Genomic DNA, 18,908 nt, shown 5'->3' on the forward strand with positions numbered 1-18,908 from the left:
CTATTTTTTCCATTGCCAGTAATAGGGTGGGTGCGGTTTTGCCATGATGCATCTGGCCTACAGGCCAGCAGTTTGACACACCTGCTCTAGGCCATCCTCCTGAAAGAACAGACCTTGAGGAATAGAGGAGAGCTTATTAAAGCCATACATAAAAACTTAGGGCTATGCACTGTTTCACATTCAAAAGCAAGAAGAGCACGGGGGTTGCCAGCAAACTACCTAGTTTCTTTCACAAGTTGCAAACAGGTTTACAAGAACAATCCCTCACTCCATATTACAATATCTTCTTCTTAATCCACAGAACAACCTTATATTCTCTATGTATTTATATACACACACTATCACACAGAAACACATATACAAATTCCCTTTTATCTACCGGGAGGAAAAAAGCCCACATATTCCAACTACACAGATCTTTCTTCCTCTCTTTGAATGTCTAAATCTTTATTTTACTATGTGTAGGTCTTAATAAACACCCTCCCTTCCTAATATTTTTGCCTCTGTCTAAAAATATATTAGAATGGTAATTATTTGTTGCAGAAACTGATGCTGATTAGGGAGGGACTGGCTTAAAGTCACTCAGCAGGCTTCCATGCCTAAGGTAGGAGTAGAACCTTGATCTCCCATCTGCAGGCTCAGGACCTTAATCGCTACACCACAAGTTTTGAACAGACTTAAAGTGTAAAAAGAAAGAGCTAAGCCATTCTGCACACTAACCTGTAATGCTGCAGCATCTTGACCATTTGAGTGATACAGGAGCCCAAGTGCAAAAAACCTGTACAAGGAATATGAAATAGCAAGTGACTTAGGCAGTACAGCAGGAATAAGTATGTATTATTTTAGGGAGTTGGGACAAAGTTTGAGAGCCCTTGGTTTAGGTTTTGAATACATTCTTCCAGTTTCAGGCTAGCGTAACTTTATTCCAAAATTTTCCTTTATCATCTACTTCCACCACAGTAGGAGGCAAATGAGGGCTTAGCAATGAAAGTGTGCAAGGAAACAAACTCTATCCACAAGATGGCCTGCTACCTGGATTTCATTTATATAGCAGAGATTTACTAGGAAGAAGTAATTTTGCTAGCCCTCGACTCGGAACATGGGAGTCAGTCCTGGGCCACCAGTCATGCAGTGGTTTACAGTCCTTTGAAAAATTAACTTGGGTGTATCTTAAAAATCAGATTCTTTCTGATTTATATTGTCCCATCTTTATCTATTTTTATAAATAATTTAAGGCAGCAAACATACATATCAGTTCTTTTTCCTCCTGCTTTCTCCTCAACAACCATGTGAGGCAAGTTGGGCTGAGGGAGAGTGACCGGCGCAAAATCACCAGTGGACTTCCATGCTAAGAACTCACAGACTCCTGGTGTCCAGCTTGGCGCCTTAATCACTAGACCAGGGGTCGGCAACCTCGGCTCTTTTATGACTCGTGGACTTCAACTCCCAGAATTCCTGAGCCAGCTATGCTGGCTCAGGAATTCTGGGAGTTGAAGTCCACGAGTCATAAAAGAGCCGAGGTTGCCGACCCCTGCACTAGACCAAAGTGCCTCTTGTGGTATTTATTTCTGTAAGGCGCGCAGAATCACCGTGAGTTGGGCGGCTATATAATTTTTCTAATTCAAGAAATAACTAACGACAATTCTAGCAGAAAAATAGTTTGCATAAATTTTTGAATCCAAAGGATCTAGTTTGGAAACCTAAGATGATCTAACTTATGATTCAGACTCTTTGGAAACTGTAAAACATATAAATTTGAAGGAGGGGGAGGAAAAGGTGAAAATGTATGTCTAAGGAGATTCTCAGTCATCCAGGTCATGGTTGTCCCAAAGATGCTTTTTCAAAAGACAACTGGACTTTTGTTTTTCCTTGAAGATGTTTTGCTTCTCATCCAAGAAGCTTCTTCAATTCTGACTGAATGGTGGACAATGGAAGGATTTATATTCCTTGCAGTCATCTTGCCCAGGGCTTTTCAACTGGTGGTATGTGTACCACTGGTGGTACTTTAGCACCTGGCAGGTGATACGCGACCCCTAGCCAAGTGTAGTGGGGAAGGGAATGAGCTAAAGCGGTGCCGCGCAAGCCTGGAGATCAGCTGGAGCTGCAGGGCTTGGCAGAAGCCCCAAGATCTGTACGCATGGCTGCATGCTGACTGGAGCTTCCAGCGCACCCGGAAGAGAAAAGGAGGAGAAGTGTGGAGAGAGGAGAAGCTATAAAAGGAGCAGGTTTTGGCAGGAGAGGGAGAGGAAAAAAAAGGAAGAGAGAGAAGAGGCTTTTGTTAGCAAAACGGTGAGGAGAGAGCGAGCGAGGGGCCTTTGCGAGTGAAGGGTGAGTGAGTGAGCGAGAGGAGGGCCTTTGTGAGCAAAGTGTGAGTGAGTGGGGGGGGGCTTTTGCGAGCGAAGAGTGAGAGAAAAAGTGAAAAGTGAGGGGGAGGAAGCATTAACATTGAACCTCAACTTTTTACTTTTCCATAGTATTATAAACTAGCCATTTCTATAACAACAAATGAATCTAACCAGTAAAGCCCAAAATCCCACCCACCCCTTTTTTTGGGCCATCAAGTTTTTGATACCTTGCTAAGCACTGGTGGTACTAGAATACTGTCATGTCCTAAAAGTGGTACAATCTGTGAAAAGGTTGAAAAGCCCTGATCTGGTCGTTAGAGTCGGAAGAACTGAAGAAGTGTCTTTTATGAGAAGCAAAACGTCTTCAAGGAAAAACAAAGTACACTTGCCTCTTGAAAAAGTACCTTTAGGAATAGTAGTAGTAGTAGTAGCTACACAGAGGTAGTATTACAGTACCTGTGTGTAAAAGGATTTTTAAATCAGTCAGTCAAATTATAACGAAAAAGGTTCCCACTGTGACTGGCTTATGTCAAAGAGATACAGGCTTCTGGTTCAATATACCAAGAGGTGAGCAGCAAAGTTGACAGGGCTTTGGATTAGAGCTGTACAGAGCCTAGGATTATTTGGAGAATTTTGTGCTTACTTTTTGTGCTTCTCCAACCATGCAGCACTGTCTGCCAGAAGGCAAGAATTCTCAGAGACCAGGAGATCCAGAAGACTTTCATGATTGGACTCTGCATAGAGTTTCAACAGGGCTGTATCAATATCCTCCTTGTAGCCATTTGTGAGGTCAGTGCTGCGGACCTCACTCAGATAGGTCATGAGAAATTGCTTGCACTTGATCATCTTCTCCTGGTCCCCTTGTGTAAGTTGGTTTAAGTCAGCATATTCATGCAGAGGAGGGTGTGACCGCATGAATGAAGAGGAAGTAGGCAACAGTAAGGGGTAGAGACAAATCAGCTCACGGACATCAAACTGGCTGCTTCTGCAATTATAATATCAAATGAGATGTAATAAAAAGGAAGACAAGTATACAGAGGTGTGCACTCTTACACACAATAACAACACTCATTCTTGATCATCTCTTGGTAAGGATTACTACAACGCACTCTACATGGGGCTAGCCTTGAATAGTATTTGGAAGCTACAATTGGTACAGACTGCAGCAACACAGTCAATTCTGGAAGCCCCTCAGATGGCACATATGACACTGTTGTTGCATGAGCAACACTGGTTGCCAATTTGCTTCCAAGTCCAATTTAAAGCCCTTTGTAGATTGGTCCAGGGTATCTGAGAAACTCTCTCATCCCAATGGGACTAGCCCACTCCACTCACTACAGCGGAAAAAGCTTACTTTGGATCCCATCTGCCAAAGAATTTTGACTGGCATAGTCCAGGAGAAAAGCCTTTTCGGTTGTGGCCCCTGCCCTCAGGAATATGCTCCTATTGGAGGTGACATCTGCCACCACACTCCTGGCCTTCTGGGAGAGCCTGAAAACTTAGCTTTGCTACTTGGCCTGGGCCCTGAGAGAGGCCTGTTACAATGGGGTGGCTGATGAGGTAGAGAAGACACATGCCACCCATTGTCTTGGTTTTTAGCTTTTCAATTTAACTCTCCTAATTTTAATTACTTTGTACTACTTTTTACTTATTATACTGTAAGCTATGAGCTATGCCATGTAGGGCCACCCAAGATGGACAGGTCATAGCAGAGAGCAATGACAAAATGTGATCCACTGGAGAGGGAAATGGCAACCCACTCCAGTATCTTTGCCATGAAAACCCCATGGACAGTACCAAAAGGCAAAATGATATGACACTGGAAGATGAACCCCTCAGGTCGGAAGGCGTCCAATATGCTACTGGGGAAGAGCAGAGGGCTAGTACTAGTAGTGCCAGAAAGAATGAAGTGACTGGGCCAAATCCGAAAGGACGCTCAGCTGTGGATGTATCTGGTGGTAAAAGAAAAGTCCGATGCTGTAAAGAGTTTTTCTCCATGGGAACCTGGAATGTAAGATCCATGAAACAAGGCAAGCTGGACGTGGTCAAATGAGATGACAAGACTGAACATCAACATCTTAGGAACAGCAAACTAAAATGGACAGGAATGGGTGAATTTAAATTCAGAAGACCATCAGGTATGCTACTGTGGGCAAGAATCCCTCAGAAGAAATGGAGTAGCCTTCATAGTCAATAAAAGAGTAGGAAAAGCAATACTGGGATACAATCTCCAAAATGACAGAATGATCTCAGTTCGAATCCAAGGTAAACCATTCAATATCACAGTAGTCCAAGTCTATGCCCCAACCACTGGTGCTGAAGAGGATGAAATTGACCGGTTCTATAAAGCCCTACACCACCTTATAGAACTAACACCAAAAAATGATGTCTTTATGATGTCCACTCTTTTCCAACAACCCAAGAGACGGACCTACACATTGACATCACCAGACGGTCAACACAGAAATTAGATTGACTATGTGCTCTGCAGCCAAAGATGGAGAAGCTCTATACAGTCAGTAAAAACAAGACCAGGAGCTGACTGTGGCTCAAACCATGAGCTTTTCATTGCAAAATTTAGGCTTAAACTGAAGAAAGTAGGGAAAAGCACTAGGCCACTCAGGTAGGTGACAAATAGATTTAAGGAATTAGATCCGATAGAGTGCCTGAAGAACTATGGATGGAGGTTCGCAACATTGTACAAGAGGTAGCAACTAAAACCATCCCAAAGAAAAAGAAATGCAAGAAAGCAAAATGGCTGTCTGAGAAAGCTTTGCAAATAGCTGAGGAAAGGAGGGAAGCAAAATGCAAGAGAGAAAAAGAAAAATACACTCAATTGAATGCAGAATTCCAGAGAATAGCTAGAAGAGATAAGAATGCCTTCTTAAATGAACAGTGCAAAGAAATAGAAGAAAACAAAAGAATTGGGAGGACCAGAGATCTCTTCAAGAAAATTGGAGAGATGAACGTTTCATGCAAAAATGGGCATGATAAATGACTAAAATGGCAGAAACCTAACAAAGGCAGACGAGATTAAGAAGAGGTGGCAAAATTACACAGAAGAACTATACAAGAATGAGCTTAACATCTCTGATAACCATGATGAGGTGGTCACTGACCTCAAGCCAGACATCCTAGAATGTGAAGTGAAGTGGGCCTTAGGAAAGCTGAGCAACAACAAAGCTAGTGGAGGTGACAGTATTCCAGCTGAGCTATTCAAAATCTTAAAAGATGATGCAGTAAGTGTTACACTGAATTTGCCAGCAAATTGGAAAACTCAACAGTGGCCACAGGATTGGAAAAGATCAGTTTACATTCCAATTCCAAAGAAAGGCAGTGCCAAAGAATGTTCAAACTATCGCACCATTGCACTCATTTCACATGCTAGTAAAGTTATGCTTAAGATCCTACAAGCTAGACTCCAGCTGTATGTGGATCAAGAACTACCAGAGGTACAGGCAGGATTTTGAAGAGGCAGAGGAACTAGGGATCAAATTGCCAACATACGCTGGATCATGGAGAAAGCTAGGGAGTTCCAGAAAAACATCTACTTCTGCTTCATTGACTATGCTAAAGCCTTTGTTTGTGTGGATCACAACAAACTGTGGCAAGTTCTTAAAGCGATGGGAGTACCATCTTATTTGTCTCTTGAGAAATCTATATGTGGGTCAAGAAGCAACAGTGAGAACTGGACATGGAACCACTGATTGGTTCAAAATTGGGAAAGGAGTCAGGCAAGGCTGTATACTGTTGCCCGGCCTATTTAACTTATATGCAGAGCACATCATGAGGAAGGCAGGGCTAGATGAATCAAAAGTTGGAATCAAGATTGCCGGGAGAAATATCAACAACCTAAGATATGCAGATGATACCACTCAAATGGCAGAAAGTGAAGAGGAACTAAAGAGCCTCTTGATGCGGGTGAAGAAGGAGAGTGCAAAAGTTGGCTTGAAACTTAACATTAAGAAAACCAGGATCATGGCATCCGGCCCTTCCTGGCAAATAGATGGGGAAGAAATGGAGGTAGTGACAGATTTTATTTTCCTGGGCTCCAAGATCACCGCAGATGGGGACTGCAGCCAAGAAATTAAAAGATGCTTACTCCTGGGAGGAAAGCCATGGCAAATCTAGACAGCACACTAAAAAGCAGAGACATCACCCTGCCAACAAAAGTGCATATAGTCAAGGCTATGGTCTTCCCAGTTGCAATGTATGGCTGTGAAAGTTGGACCATAAGAAAGGCTGAGCGCCAAAGAATTGAGCCCTTTGAACTATGGTGCTGGAGAAGACTCCTGCGAGTCCCTTGGACTGCAAGGCAATCAAAGCAGTCAGTCCTAGAGGAGATCAACCCTGACTGCTCTTTAGAAGGCCAGATCCTGAAGTTGAAACTCAAATACTCTGGCCACCTCATGAGAAGGAAGGACTCACTGGAGAAGAGCATAATGCTGGGAAAGATTGAGGGCAAGAGAAGAAGGGGACGACAGAGAAAGAGGTGGCTGAATGGAATCACTGAAGCAGTAGGCGTGAGCCTAAATGGACTCCAGAAGATGGTAGAGGACAGGAAGGCCTGGAGGAATGTTGTCCATGGGGTCGCAATGGGTCGGACATGACTTCGCAACTAACAACAACATTGTAAGCCATCTAGTTATTGTACAAGAGAAACAAATAAATAAAAACAACAAAAAGGATAGTACTTTGTAATTCAGAATTTCCACACTTTTGGGTGGCCATTTTTAACAAAATAGAAATTTGTTTTTTCCTGTTATGAACAGAACATTAAAATATATATTTATAAATTAAAAGTGCTTTCAACAAAGCCAGGGCAACTCCCCACAATATCTAGAACTTGCAGAAGTAGTAATAGTCAATGTTTGGATGGCCGCTAGTCTCCAAAGTAGCAACGACCAGCCTCTCCTTCTCTTCTGTCATTGCTCACAGTATCAGGTCTCGTTGGTGTCAAACCCCTCCGCCCTGTCTTTTATTGTTAAAATCTGAATTTAGCAACCCCAGCAACTCTCCTCACTCTCTCTCTTGCCTCCGCTTGGGATATCCCCCCTGCAAAAGAAAGCAGTAAAATTCCACCTTCTCACTATCTCTTACTCTCTCCTTCCCCCCTCCTTCACAGAAATGGATCAGCTTAAAACCTCCAATCCTTCTGTGACTTCACCTGATCTCTCTCCAACTACAGCAACAACCCCCGCACCCCCTTTCTTTTCTCCTTTTTCTTTCCTTCTGTCCAATCCACGCCTGCAGACAGCAGCTGTCCGAGCTTCCCTCTCCCCGGCCAGGCTCCTGCAAAGCCTTTCAGCCAGCCCGCTACACACTCCCCCCTACCTAAGCAGTTTCTTTGGCTTCCCAAAGAATAGGGAACTTTCTGTTAAGCATCTATGTTATCTGGGAGCGAATCAACCTTCATTACATAGTAAACATCACTCTCTCTCTATGCTATGGCCTGGGGTATCATATGTTACCAGGCATATCACCCATCTTGGTCTCTGCGCTTTAGGCTCGTCAATATCACGGGTGCCATCCCCTCATAACTCCCAACCCCTGGAGGTACCCGGGACTGGCAACTCCTCCTTTAATGCTACTGATCGCGGACCATGTGAAGTGACCTGGGTCCGAAGCCAAAGCACCCCAGGGGAGTTGTTCTATCCTGGCCTGTTCCACTTCAGTTGGGTCTAATCCCCACTTTTTCACAACCTGATATAATAATCTATTCAGGTGCCTTATATATTCAGATAGCTTCTCACCCCTCTTCTGATACATGTGTTCCAAACGGAACAATTAGCTACAGACCGTCTTGGCAGATCCAAATTCATCATGCAACAAAGAGAGACAGTCATGCACAGTAAAATGTCCCTGGCTCAATTTTAGACTTCTAATAGCTTCTGCAGCAGGGCCCTTTAAACTCTCTCTAACTCGTTGCCTTTTCTGGGTGTCTGGTATATCCCATTCCTCAACCGCTTGAATTGCCTGCTCCATCCAAGCTTCATACCCTTCTTCCCCAGGTTGCATCCCTGAAAAAGTACGTAATTTCCTATATCCAACCCCTATGCAAACCCCGCCCCCCGTCAGGTTTTGCATGGAAGTCAAATTTTCCTCCACCTGTGTGAACCCTACTTCCACTATCCCTGCGGGTAGGGAAGCGCACTTCTCTTTCTTTTGGCCTAGTGGTTTGGTCAAAGGTGTGCTCCATGCAGTCGGAAAAATCACCCCTACTCTGACATCTTCTGTCAGTTGCAAACTTTCAACCTGAAAGCACTCCGGAATACTCTTTTTCCATTCCAGCAGTACATAAAAATGGGAGGGGATTCTGATCCACCCTTGTATCTATCACATATACCCTCTAATCCAGGGCAAAACCCCTCAATCGCTCCTCTGACCAAACATCACTAGGAACATCAATTACTATGTTTGTCCTTACTTCACTATTCTGCTCTTCACACCACTTGATAGCCACGTTAGAGTCCATTTTGCTCCCCTGGCTCATATCCATACACAAGACCAACCCTCCTTACTAAGGGGGGGCAGGCAGGGAATTCTGGATAAGCACCCCACATGTAGCGCTACCCCCTCAGAGGCCGCCAAAGCTCAGGCCCTCCCAGCCCCGCTCCCCTCCATCGTGCTCTGCAGCTGCGCTCTCAAGGTGTTAGTAAAGTGTCTCTTCTAGCAGAAGCTCATGCGAAGTGAGAAGGTGGCAGACTCTTGTCGTCAAAAGGGGGGCTTTCAGGAACAAAGATGACCAGCCCCTAGCCCTGATAGTCAATATGTGGTGATGTTTCAACAGCCCCAGGCAGTCATAGCAGCAATAGTCAATGATTTCCCAGCGACTGTTTGGAAACAAATGGGGTGGGGAAAACCCCAGCTCCAGGCAGCGATAGAAACATGAATAAAAGTAGTCAGTGTTCTGCAGTAACCGCTCGTCCCTCAGGGCAACTCCCCACAATGTCTAGAACTTGCAGAAGTAGCAATAGTCAATGTTTGGATGGCCGGTAGTCTCCAAAGCAGCAACAACCAGCCTCTCCTCTTCTGTCATTGCTCACAGTATCAGGTCTCGTTGGTGTCAAACCCCTCCGCCCTGTCCTTTATTGTTAAAATCTGAATTTAGCAACCCCAGCAACTTTTTCTCTCTCGCTCTCTCTCTTGCCTCCGCTTGGGATATCCCCCCTGCAAAAGAAAGCAGTAAAATTCCACCTTCTCACTGTCTGTCTTGCCTCCGCTTAGGATATCCCCCCTGCAAAAGAAAGCAGTAAAATTCTACCTTCTCACTCTCTCTTACTTTCTCCTTCCCCCCTCCTTCACAGAAATGGATCAGCTTAAAATCTCCAATCCCTCTTTGATTTCACCTGGTCTCTCTCCGACCACAGCAACAACCACCAGCACCCCCTTTCCTTTCTCCTTTTTCTTTCCTTCTGTCCAATCCACGCCTGCAGACAGCAGCTGTCCGAGCTTCCCTCTCCCCGGCCAGGCTCCTGCAAGCCTTTCAGCCAGCCCCGCTACATATGCAAAAAACGCGGACTGCAGAGCATGTAAACTTCCCAAAATTGTTATCAACCACATAATACTCAGTCCTACAGGATGTAATCTAGTTCAGTATCAGAATTTGCTTAGCCTAAATATTCTGCATTAAAAATCCAAATTTCTCTCCCAAATTCCTCTTGTACTGAGGAGTTTAAGACTCACATATAATTATTAAGTATACACAATCTTATTTCAGTATTAACTCTCTATCCACTGCATCCAACAAGAAAAACAAATGAATTAACTGGCAGATGAGAAAGGCAGAAACATACGGTCCTGTCCCAAGCCCAATGTATATGAATCAAGATTAGTCTGTCCTTGGACATCACTTAAAAGACCAGCTCCAATTTCACTTGGTCCATTGACTAGATCTTGTGCTTTTTATATGCTTCAGGCCAATGTCCTAAAATTTTTAAAGCCAAATATATGAACCTAATCAAGCAATGGCGAGCTAGACCAATATTTCTCAATCTTGATGACTTGAAGATAGGTGGATTGCAGTTACTAGAATTCCCCAGGCAGCATCCACTCATCTTCAAATCACCAAAGTGGGGAAACATTGAACTAGACTGCAAGAATGTTTCTTACCCCATAGCAGCATTACCTGAAGAGCTCTTTTGCTTCAAGGAATTGGAGCTGTGCAAACTGGATAAACCCTGCTTGCTGCAAAATTCGCTTGTACATTGTCTACAAAGGAAACAAAGAAAAAATAATTTAAGTCTAAAAGGCAACTGCTGCAAAGTGACTAATAACCTTCCTGGTTTCACTATAATAATAAGAAAAAACTGGCCTGATTCAGAGGTCATTTGCACACTGTGTGCCTGAGCTATAGATTGAAAGAGCTGGAAATGGATTGCCCTATCACCTTGGGACTGCACAGCACAACAGTCAGGCACCAGCTAGTTCAAAGGGAACCCGAGTACGCTCTAAAAAATGTAGTTGCAACAGAAAGTTCTACAGGGCATTCAAATGTACTATAATCAAAAGTATGCTTTAAATTAAGATTCTCCTGTAGAATCACTCACATGTATTAGGTGCACTTACATATCTTAGAGCAGTGTTTCTCAACATTGGCAACCTTAAGATGCATGGACTTCAGAACAATGGTGGGATTCAGCTGTTCGCACCAGTTCAGCAGAACCGGTAGTTAATTTTTTATTTTTTAAAAAAAAACACAAGTTTTATTAATTTTCTAATTTTACATCCAAAATATTTATGAAGCAATGTGGTTATTGGATAATCAAAAGTCCAAGAACAAAATCTTTTTGTACATAAGTCAGGATAGATCAACAAAAATTCCCTCTCCAATTCCCTTAATCATAATATCAAAATCAAATTAATACATTTCTGGTTGTGACAGAGTCAATTAGAACAATTATCAATACATTTTCACAGATACTTATCCACATCCTGTTTTTAAGTTTTATCTAATTTCAATACAGTGCTCCAAATTAGCCTATGGTATCTAAGAAACTTATTCTGGGTAACCCACATTTCCCCTATTTCATTATATAGTAATCATATCCAAAATACATACATTGTTTATTTAAGTGCATTCTTGTTATATTTCAAAAACATATTCTATCTATTATCTTTATAATTATCAATAATTAACAAGGTATCTTTTGTTGTGTCATTCCAAGTTCTATAATATAATTCAAAGTTATGCTCTAGTAGCTAATTTTCATTCCCTTAAAAATCTAGGTCCTAAATATAAAATCAGTTTATATCTTTTAACAGTTCCCCTTAGCCCATTAAAAACAATTTTAAGCTTTATTATTACAAATCCCAACATTTTTAAAAAAAACACTTTAAAAATCTAACTCTAGGTTTCTTTTTGTGCCAGGCAGGCTTCCATATCATTGCCTTTAACTTCTCAAATGTGTCTCCCTTTCTTCCTACACACGTTGTTTGAATCCAGGGAGACCATCCAGTTGTCAATTTTTCAAAGAGAGTAACCCCTTTATAGTACTTAAATTGTCGTTGTAATAAATCAGGTCTCCATGTTTGGCATAGTATAGTTGTTATTAATTCCATCTGGTCTTCTTCTTCTTTCAGTCCCATCTGGCTTACATAAGAGGCCATGTCGGGTGTTAATAGTATTTGTTTGGTTGGTTAGATTCTTAATGTACTGTATTTGAAGGCCTTTGGCATCCTCCATCTTAGTATTGCTTTCTTCAGCTTCTGTTGTGTGTTGAATTGTAGATTTTATAGTTGAAATCGAAGTTTGGGCATTAAGGCTCTCAGTAAATTGTACTTGTTCTTTAAAGTCCCCTATTTTATTGTTGATTTCCTCCTCTTCTGTTAGTTTTTGGATTGTCAGTCCATCGATTGAAGTCAGAGTCTCATTTATTGGGTTTATGCTGTCAGATTTGTCTTTAAGTCTGGCTTTCATTTGTTCAGTCATTGCCAAAATTATATCAAGTATAAATTTACAGTCAAGTGGTGGAATATAATCCTCCATTTCTTTGATGTTTACAAATAGGTCTTTAGTGGAGGCTATTTTAATAAGAGTCAGTGAATGTCCACCTCCACTATTCCTAAAGGTTGTTTTCTGTGCCAGGTGTTCCCAATTCTTATCTTTAAAGATAATGTCAAGGACACATCTGTTACAGCCAGATCTCACAATAAAAAGGTTTACTTGCTATACCAGGTTTCGCCACAAGATGTCCTCAATAGCATGCAGAATCTTTTTCCAGACTAATATGAGGCTTTTATCCAATTAGTCCATTTTTTAGCAATAAATAAGGTAGAAGGTCCCCACAGAGATAAGAACGTTTTAGTACCCCAAAAATTCCAGAGGTACAAATAGGGTTGTTTAATTATTTAGCTTAGTCATTTGGTTTCTTTTGAAGCTCTAAGGTTTTAGTTCCCCAAGTAAGCAGTCACCAATCTTTTAAGAGAGAGGGAAAAGATTTTCAGAAGAGTCCCACAGGGAAGTAATTAGGGAAGTAAGAAAGGTAAGTTCTCACCCAAATCCTCCAGATTGCTTCATTGTGCTTGATGGTGATTTTGGCTTTCAGCAGGGAGTGGCTTAGTGATCGACCATCAAAATGGCCGATCTCTTCTTCTTCAGGCCAGAGGAGCTGCTCCGGATCAAACGGAGGGCTGCTGCCCTTCCGCAATCACAAGGAGGGCCTCCTCATGGTGGTCGCCCCTCCAGGGCAACTTTTGACCCTTTTCAGGGTCCTCCAAGAAAGATAGATCGGATGTCGGGGAGAGGCTTCTTTCCGCGCGTCCGCTGACGCCGCGTGCACAAACTGGACGCCATCACTGTTGATAACCGGGTAGCTAATTTTTTGTTGCCCAGGCCCAGAATGGACTTCCAGAAAGGGCATCTACGCAGAGAACCAGTTGTTCACATATTTGAATCCCACCACAGCTTCATACCCCAGAATTCCCCAATCAGTCTGCCAGCTGGAGAATTCTGGGAGTAGAAATGCATGCATCTTTAGTATCATACTAAAGATACTAAAGTTATGATTGCTAATCAAGAAGTTTTGGTCTTAAAAGAAATTCCTCCAAAGATTCTAAGGAGAAGGAAGGATTTTACATTTCTTGTGCAAGAGCTCAAGCAGCGAGATAAAAGGTTCAGATGGGAGATCCCAGAGGGGTTGATGGTGACGCACGAAGGTAAAAAGTACCATTTGGTTACTGTGATGCAAGCGCGTGATTTCTACAATAATGTTTTAAATGCAACGCCATTAACACTTTTGGAAGCTGGAAAGGGATCTGGAGAAGGAGTGCATCAAAAGGCCGAAGATGGTCAGATAGAAGACAACGGTGTTGGAGGAGATCAAGATACAACCTCGTCGGATGAATCTATAAAACAGAGGGTGACGCGTGCTGCTGCAAAACGATCTAAGAAGAGAAAGTAGCAGGAATCGCAGAAGTTTTTGGAACTTTTACGATATAGTCAAGTAGTCAAGTAGGGGAGGGGGGAAAAGATTTGGGTGTAGACGCAATATATTTTTATATTTGGTGGTTTTGTGGAAAGGGTGAGCTTTTTTGGATTAAAGTTTGGGGGAATATACAGAAGATTCTCAAATGAAGGTTCAAGTTTTGTTTGCAATCTTTTTTTTTTTTCTTTTTTGTTGTGTTTGGAATAATTATAGATGTGGTACTGGAAGAGGAACGGTCGATTACAGAAGAGTTGACTTTAAAGTTTTTTGATTTGGGATCCTTGGTTAATTTGGAAAATTATTTGTAAGAATGTTATATCATGGAATGGATAAAATGGATGGAGTTTATTTAGGATAAGTATAGGGTTGAGAAGGGTTTTTTTTTCTTTTTCCTTTTTTTTGTCTTTAATATATGTTTAATACTATTAAGGTTTGTTCCATTCTATATAAGCTAGAGAGTGTCCTTTTCTTATTCTAGTTTTTTTTATATATATATTTAATATTGTTAAGGTTTGTTTTATCCTATATAAGCTAGAGAGTGATGGATTTTAGAATTTATAGTTGTTAGTATATGGTTGCTTAGGTTTGCTTTTTTTTATATATATATACCTTGTATTCAGCTCTGGGAAGTAGGGGGGGAGGGGGGGAGGTAGGGGGGGGAGGAGGGAGGGGGGAGGAGGGGAGGTAGGGGGGGAGGAGGGAGGGGGAAGGGGGGTTTTTTAAAGGAAAATTGTATTTTAAAACTTTTCAATAAAAAAAAAAAGAAATGCATGCATCTTAAACTTGCCAATGTTGAGAAACACTGTCTTGGAGAATGAACATGTGTTAGAAAAATTCATAGTTTTAAACATGCATACTGCAAAAAATGTGCATTTGCAATTTTAAGATCTGGGATGCATACTATTCCTTACATGAAATGCTTGCCAAAAGTTCTATGCACTCAGAAACACACTTTATTAATGTAATCAATTTATATCACCACCCATCTTTATTAATGGTAAATAGAACATTTTTACACATTCAAAATGCAGACTTCCCATTTCTGGAAGAAGATAAGTGTGTTTACCTGTAACACAGCAAAATTAAAGCCACAAAACTGCAGTGGATGTATCAAGACTCAAATTAAAATGACTAATGTCATTACAGGTAGTCCTCAACTTACAACAGTTCATTTAGTGACCAAAGTTATAATGGCACTGAAAAAAGTGACTTATTACCATTTTTCACACTTATGACCATTGCAGCATCTCCATGATCAGGTGATCAAAATTCAGAAGCTTGGCAATTGGTTCATACTTATGACGGTTGCAGTGTCCTGGGGTCATGTGATCATCTTTTGTGACTTGACAAACAAAGCCAATGAGGAAACCAGATTCACTCAACCGCAGTAACAACTGTGGCAAGAAAGGTTGTAAAATGAGGCAAAACTCACTTAACAAATGTCTCATCTAACAACAGAAATTTTGGGCTCCACTGTGGTCGCAAATCGAGGACTACCTGTATTTCTTTGCTAATCTAATGTATATTTTGCCTTGTTATTGTAATTATATTTGTCTAACCACATGGACTACAAAATTGCATGCTAATTAAAAATAATTTCTTAGTAATCATGTAGCAACTACATTATATTTAGTACTGCAGGCCTACAGAATGATTTTATTAGTTCTGCTGAGATATTAACTCGATTGGGCATTTCCTCCTCAATTCCTTTAATTCAGGCTGGTTATCAGAAGAATTTCAGGAATAACTGGTTCCCTAAGTTTGATTGCCTCCAATTTCCATCCATTTCTCTTTTTGCATCTTTGAATTTGCAAGCTATTAGGCAGAGATTCTGTTCTTTGATTATGTTCAGGACAAGGGAACATGATAAAATCACATACTGGAAGGCAAAGCAATTGGATGCCTTTAGCAATTCAGGAAAACCAGCTGGATATCAAAAATGTGATATCAAATATGTGAATTGTCTTTGATAAATACCTGTATCTTTGTAAGTTTACTAAATGAATACACTACAATGTTAAACAAGACTTGATGAAATCATTAAGTTGTCTTCAAGTAAATACATTTAAATCAAGGGTAAGGCAAGCCACAAGATTTGTTTTAAAATTTGTTGAAATGTTCATTACAGTTACAATTCCTTAGGGTAGTTCATCACTCCTGACACAGCTAATTTAACCACAAAGCTGTGGGATTCATTCGAGTGCACTACCAGGATTACCACTGTGCTAAACATTTCAAACTTGAACCATTTAAATGTTCACAACAGCACCTCCCCCCCCCCATAAAATAGTTTACTTCAAGGAGCAAAGAGACTGCTTCACGCATCAAATACGGTAGTTTTAAAATATTTTTAAAAACCCTTCTGAACTTGAAATAGAACTATTTGAACTTAAAGCAGGCTTGCAAGTACATACTGAGAGTATCCCATTTCATACTCAAATCAAAGTAATTTTCTTGCTTAAAACAAAAGATGCAAATTCAAAACATTTTGTAGGTCCATACCTAGATCTATCTCTTGAAAAAATAACAAATAGACAGAAGTATATTTTTAACTTCATAGTACAGTACAGAGTACAGAGACATTTTAAAATCAGAGGCAAACCTGAAATTTCTCCTTTGGAATATTCCTTTCGGCTCCCTTTGCTAACACTAGTGCTTCTTCAACTCTTTGGCTGCCCAAAAGGTCTTGAATTTGTCTTTCCAGAGGTAGTGGCACCAAGAAGTATAACCCTTTGGTAGTAGCTACAATTACTTTCCCTTAATTTAAAAACAAAACAAAATTTACAAAACAAAGCATAAGAGAGAGAATAGATATACTATTTAAAGCAGAGGTCCCCAACCTTTTGGGCACCAGGGACCGGTTCCGTGGAGAAAAGATTTTCTGTGGATTGGAGAGTGGGTGGGTTTGTGTGCTGCCTGCATCCCACGGATGGGGCTTTGCTTGTTTGTGCGGACCAGTTGCTGGCATGCCGCAGCCTGCTACCGGTCCATGGACCAGGGGTTGGGGACCCCTGATTTAGAGGGAAAATAAATATTTCCAATACTATACAGTATGAACATACAAAAACACAACCATTTTTCTCAAATAGTGATGCAAATTGTAAAAATATAATTTCTGCTAGGCCTGAATAACTCTCACCATTTTCAAGAGAGAAATAGCGATCCCAGATACAAGTGCCAGCAGTTATTCTGAAGGTCTTTACGGTCACAACTGTTTGCTGATCTTTCAAAAATAATTTTCCTTTCATCCGTTTGGATGAGGAAATGAAACTCCAGATTTGCTGAGGTTTTCCTGTTATTTATATATGATTGCCAACAGGAACAGAAGCTTCATGCAGCAGTTAGCAAAAAGTACTTGTGATGTTTAAGGTCCTCTCAATCAAACAGTTTTGACTCCTGGAGACAAGTCCCTGCATTTTTCTGCAACATTTTTGGAAGTGACTTGCCATTACTATATTCCTAGGTCTGAGAGAAAGGACTGGGCCACAGTCAACCAGCTGATTGGTAGGTTATTAAATTTATATGTCACCCATTTCACTAACAAGCAACTCTGAATAGTTATTGTGCCCAAGGCAGGATAAAACTCAGTCTCCCACCTTCTAATCCAACACTTCAATCACTAGACCAGACTGACTCTCTCCCTCTTATGTACCTTCAAAATCCTGTAGTATATGCCCATCCTTAAAGGGCAAGGTTTGCTTCTGCTGCTGGTCCAGCATACTGTGCACAGTAATGAATTCTTCATCTAGAGCAATTACATACGGAAAATAGAGAGCAGCACCAATCACCTTTTCTGACCAGCGAACAGGAGCCCGCTGGGAAATGCCATCCACTGTTGCAAACATACCTGCCAATGTATAAAGAGAAGAAATTAGAACTTTTTCAGGCAATTGACGACCACCCTGAATTCCAAGCTGTTGTTCATATGAATGTATACATGCTGCAAAAGGTTACAAAGAGCATCGTGATAATTTCCAAGCACAGCCCAAACATATTCTGCTATCTAAAAAAGTGCATCAGATGTTCCTATTCCATTCGGTAATTTTAGGCTACAGAATTGTAGCATGCTAATTATTTGAGGCAGAGGACAGGAAGGCCTGGAGGAACGTTGTCCATGGGGTCGCGATGGGTCAAACACGACTTTGCAACTAACAACAATTATCTGAACACTGACACACAACTTTCCAAAATTATCTTGTTTCCTTGAAGGCAGGGCTATTTGGTTTCCTTAAAGTATGGCTGCCTCTACAGATGTATATGTTCAATCCAAGATGACAATGCAGAGACTCTATTGCCACAGTTCAATCAATTCCTCTGTGCTTTGGCTGTCCTTAATTCTTATTGATAGAATTAAATTTCCCTTTGAAGCACAGAGTTGGAAGGATCTTAGTTATTACCTGCTCATTCCCTGCTCAATGAAAGAATCTGGCAATTATATTATCCCTGGCAACTGGCCACACAACTCAGCTTCTTAGCAATGAAGACCTGCCTACATCTTCCTGAAGCAGTTCATTTCACTGTCAAAAAGATTTCAATAGCAGTTCTTACTGTCAGCATTATTTTGTCACTTTAGTGCTAGTTTTTGTTCAGAAATAAGTGCCATGGAGTTCATTAGTACTTACTTTTCAGAGGAACTATTTAGCAATCAGTTAACACAGAACTTCCTGCATCATATAAAAGACAGCAAAGCCAATAGCTATTGATAAAATCTAGGCAGCCCCATTTACCAACAGAAAGAGGACAATTGCAGATTCTCCTTTTTATAACATTATAACTATTCATCTGGTTAATACACAAGTTAGATCACATATTTCATGTTCTAAAAATACACAAGTTTTTGCATACTTAAATAAGAAATTCATCCCAAGAGTTCTTATTCAAGAAGTTTCATAAAGATGGAACTTTTTTTTTAATTTTATTTTTCACAGTTCCTTTAATATACCACAAACTAACCAATGAAATATAAACATTTTTTCAGGTATTTAACATTTGTTATATCAGCAATGCTGTAGGTATTATATATCGCCATACATAAATACATACATGTAAGTTTGGGTGCTGCTCGTCCATTTCCCCTTTCACTGTATCCACCCTCCTTCTCTCTCTTCCCTCTTCTCTACTTTCTTTTTCCCTTTCT

The 18,908-nt window shown here is 40.9% G+C and overlaps 1 protein-coding gene across 7 annotated transcripts in view; it reads right to left on the reverse strand.

Annotated features, from left to right (window-relative positions):
* Positions 1-18,908, reverse strand: part of TGFBRAP1 (transforming growth factor beta receptor associated protein 1) — a 37,611-nt gene that overhangs the window by 14,600 nt on the left and 4,103 nt on the right. For all 7 annotated transcript variants that reach the window (XR_014492570.1, XR_014492571.1, XR_014492572.1 and 4 more), the window contains exons 4-8: positions 17,424-17,618; positions 16,374-16,528; positions 10,474-10,556; positions 2,989-3,330; positions 721-778 (exon numbers count right to left, since the gene is read on the reverse strand). Coding sequence is in view for 4 of the 7 variants with exons in the window: in XM_083362987.1 (XP_083219113.1) it covers positions 721-778; positions 2,989-3,330; positions 10,474-10,556; positions 16,374-16,528; positions 17,424-17,618 (833 nt within the window). In the remaining 3 variants the exon portion in view is untranslated. The remainder of the gene's footprint in view (positions 1-720; positions 779-2,988; positions 3,331-10,473; positions 10,557-16,373; positions 16,529-17,423; positions 17,619-18,908) is intronic.

This window comes from Vipera ursinii (genome assembly GCF_947247035.1).
Source record: "Vipera ursinii genome assembly, chromosome: 4".
NCBI classification, from domain to species: domain Eukaryota; kingdom Metazoa; phylum Chordata; class Lepidosauria; order Squamata; family Viperidae; genus Vipera; species Vipera ursinii.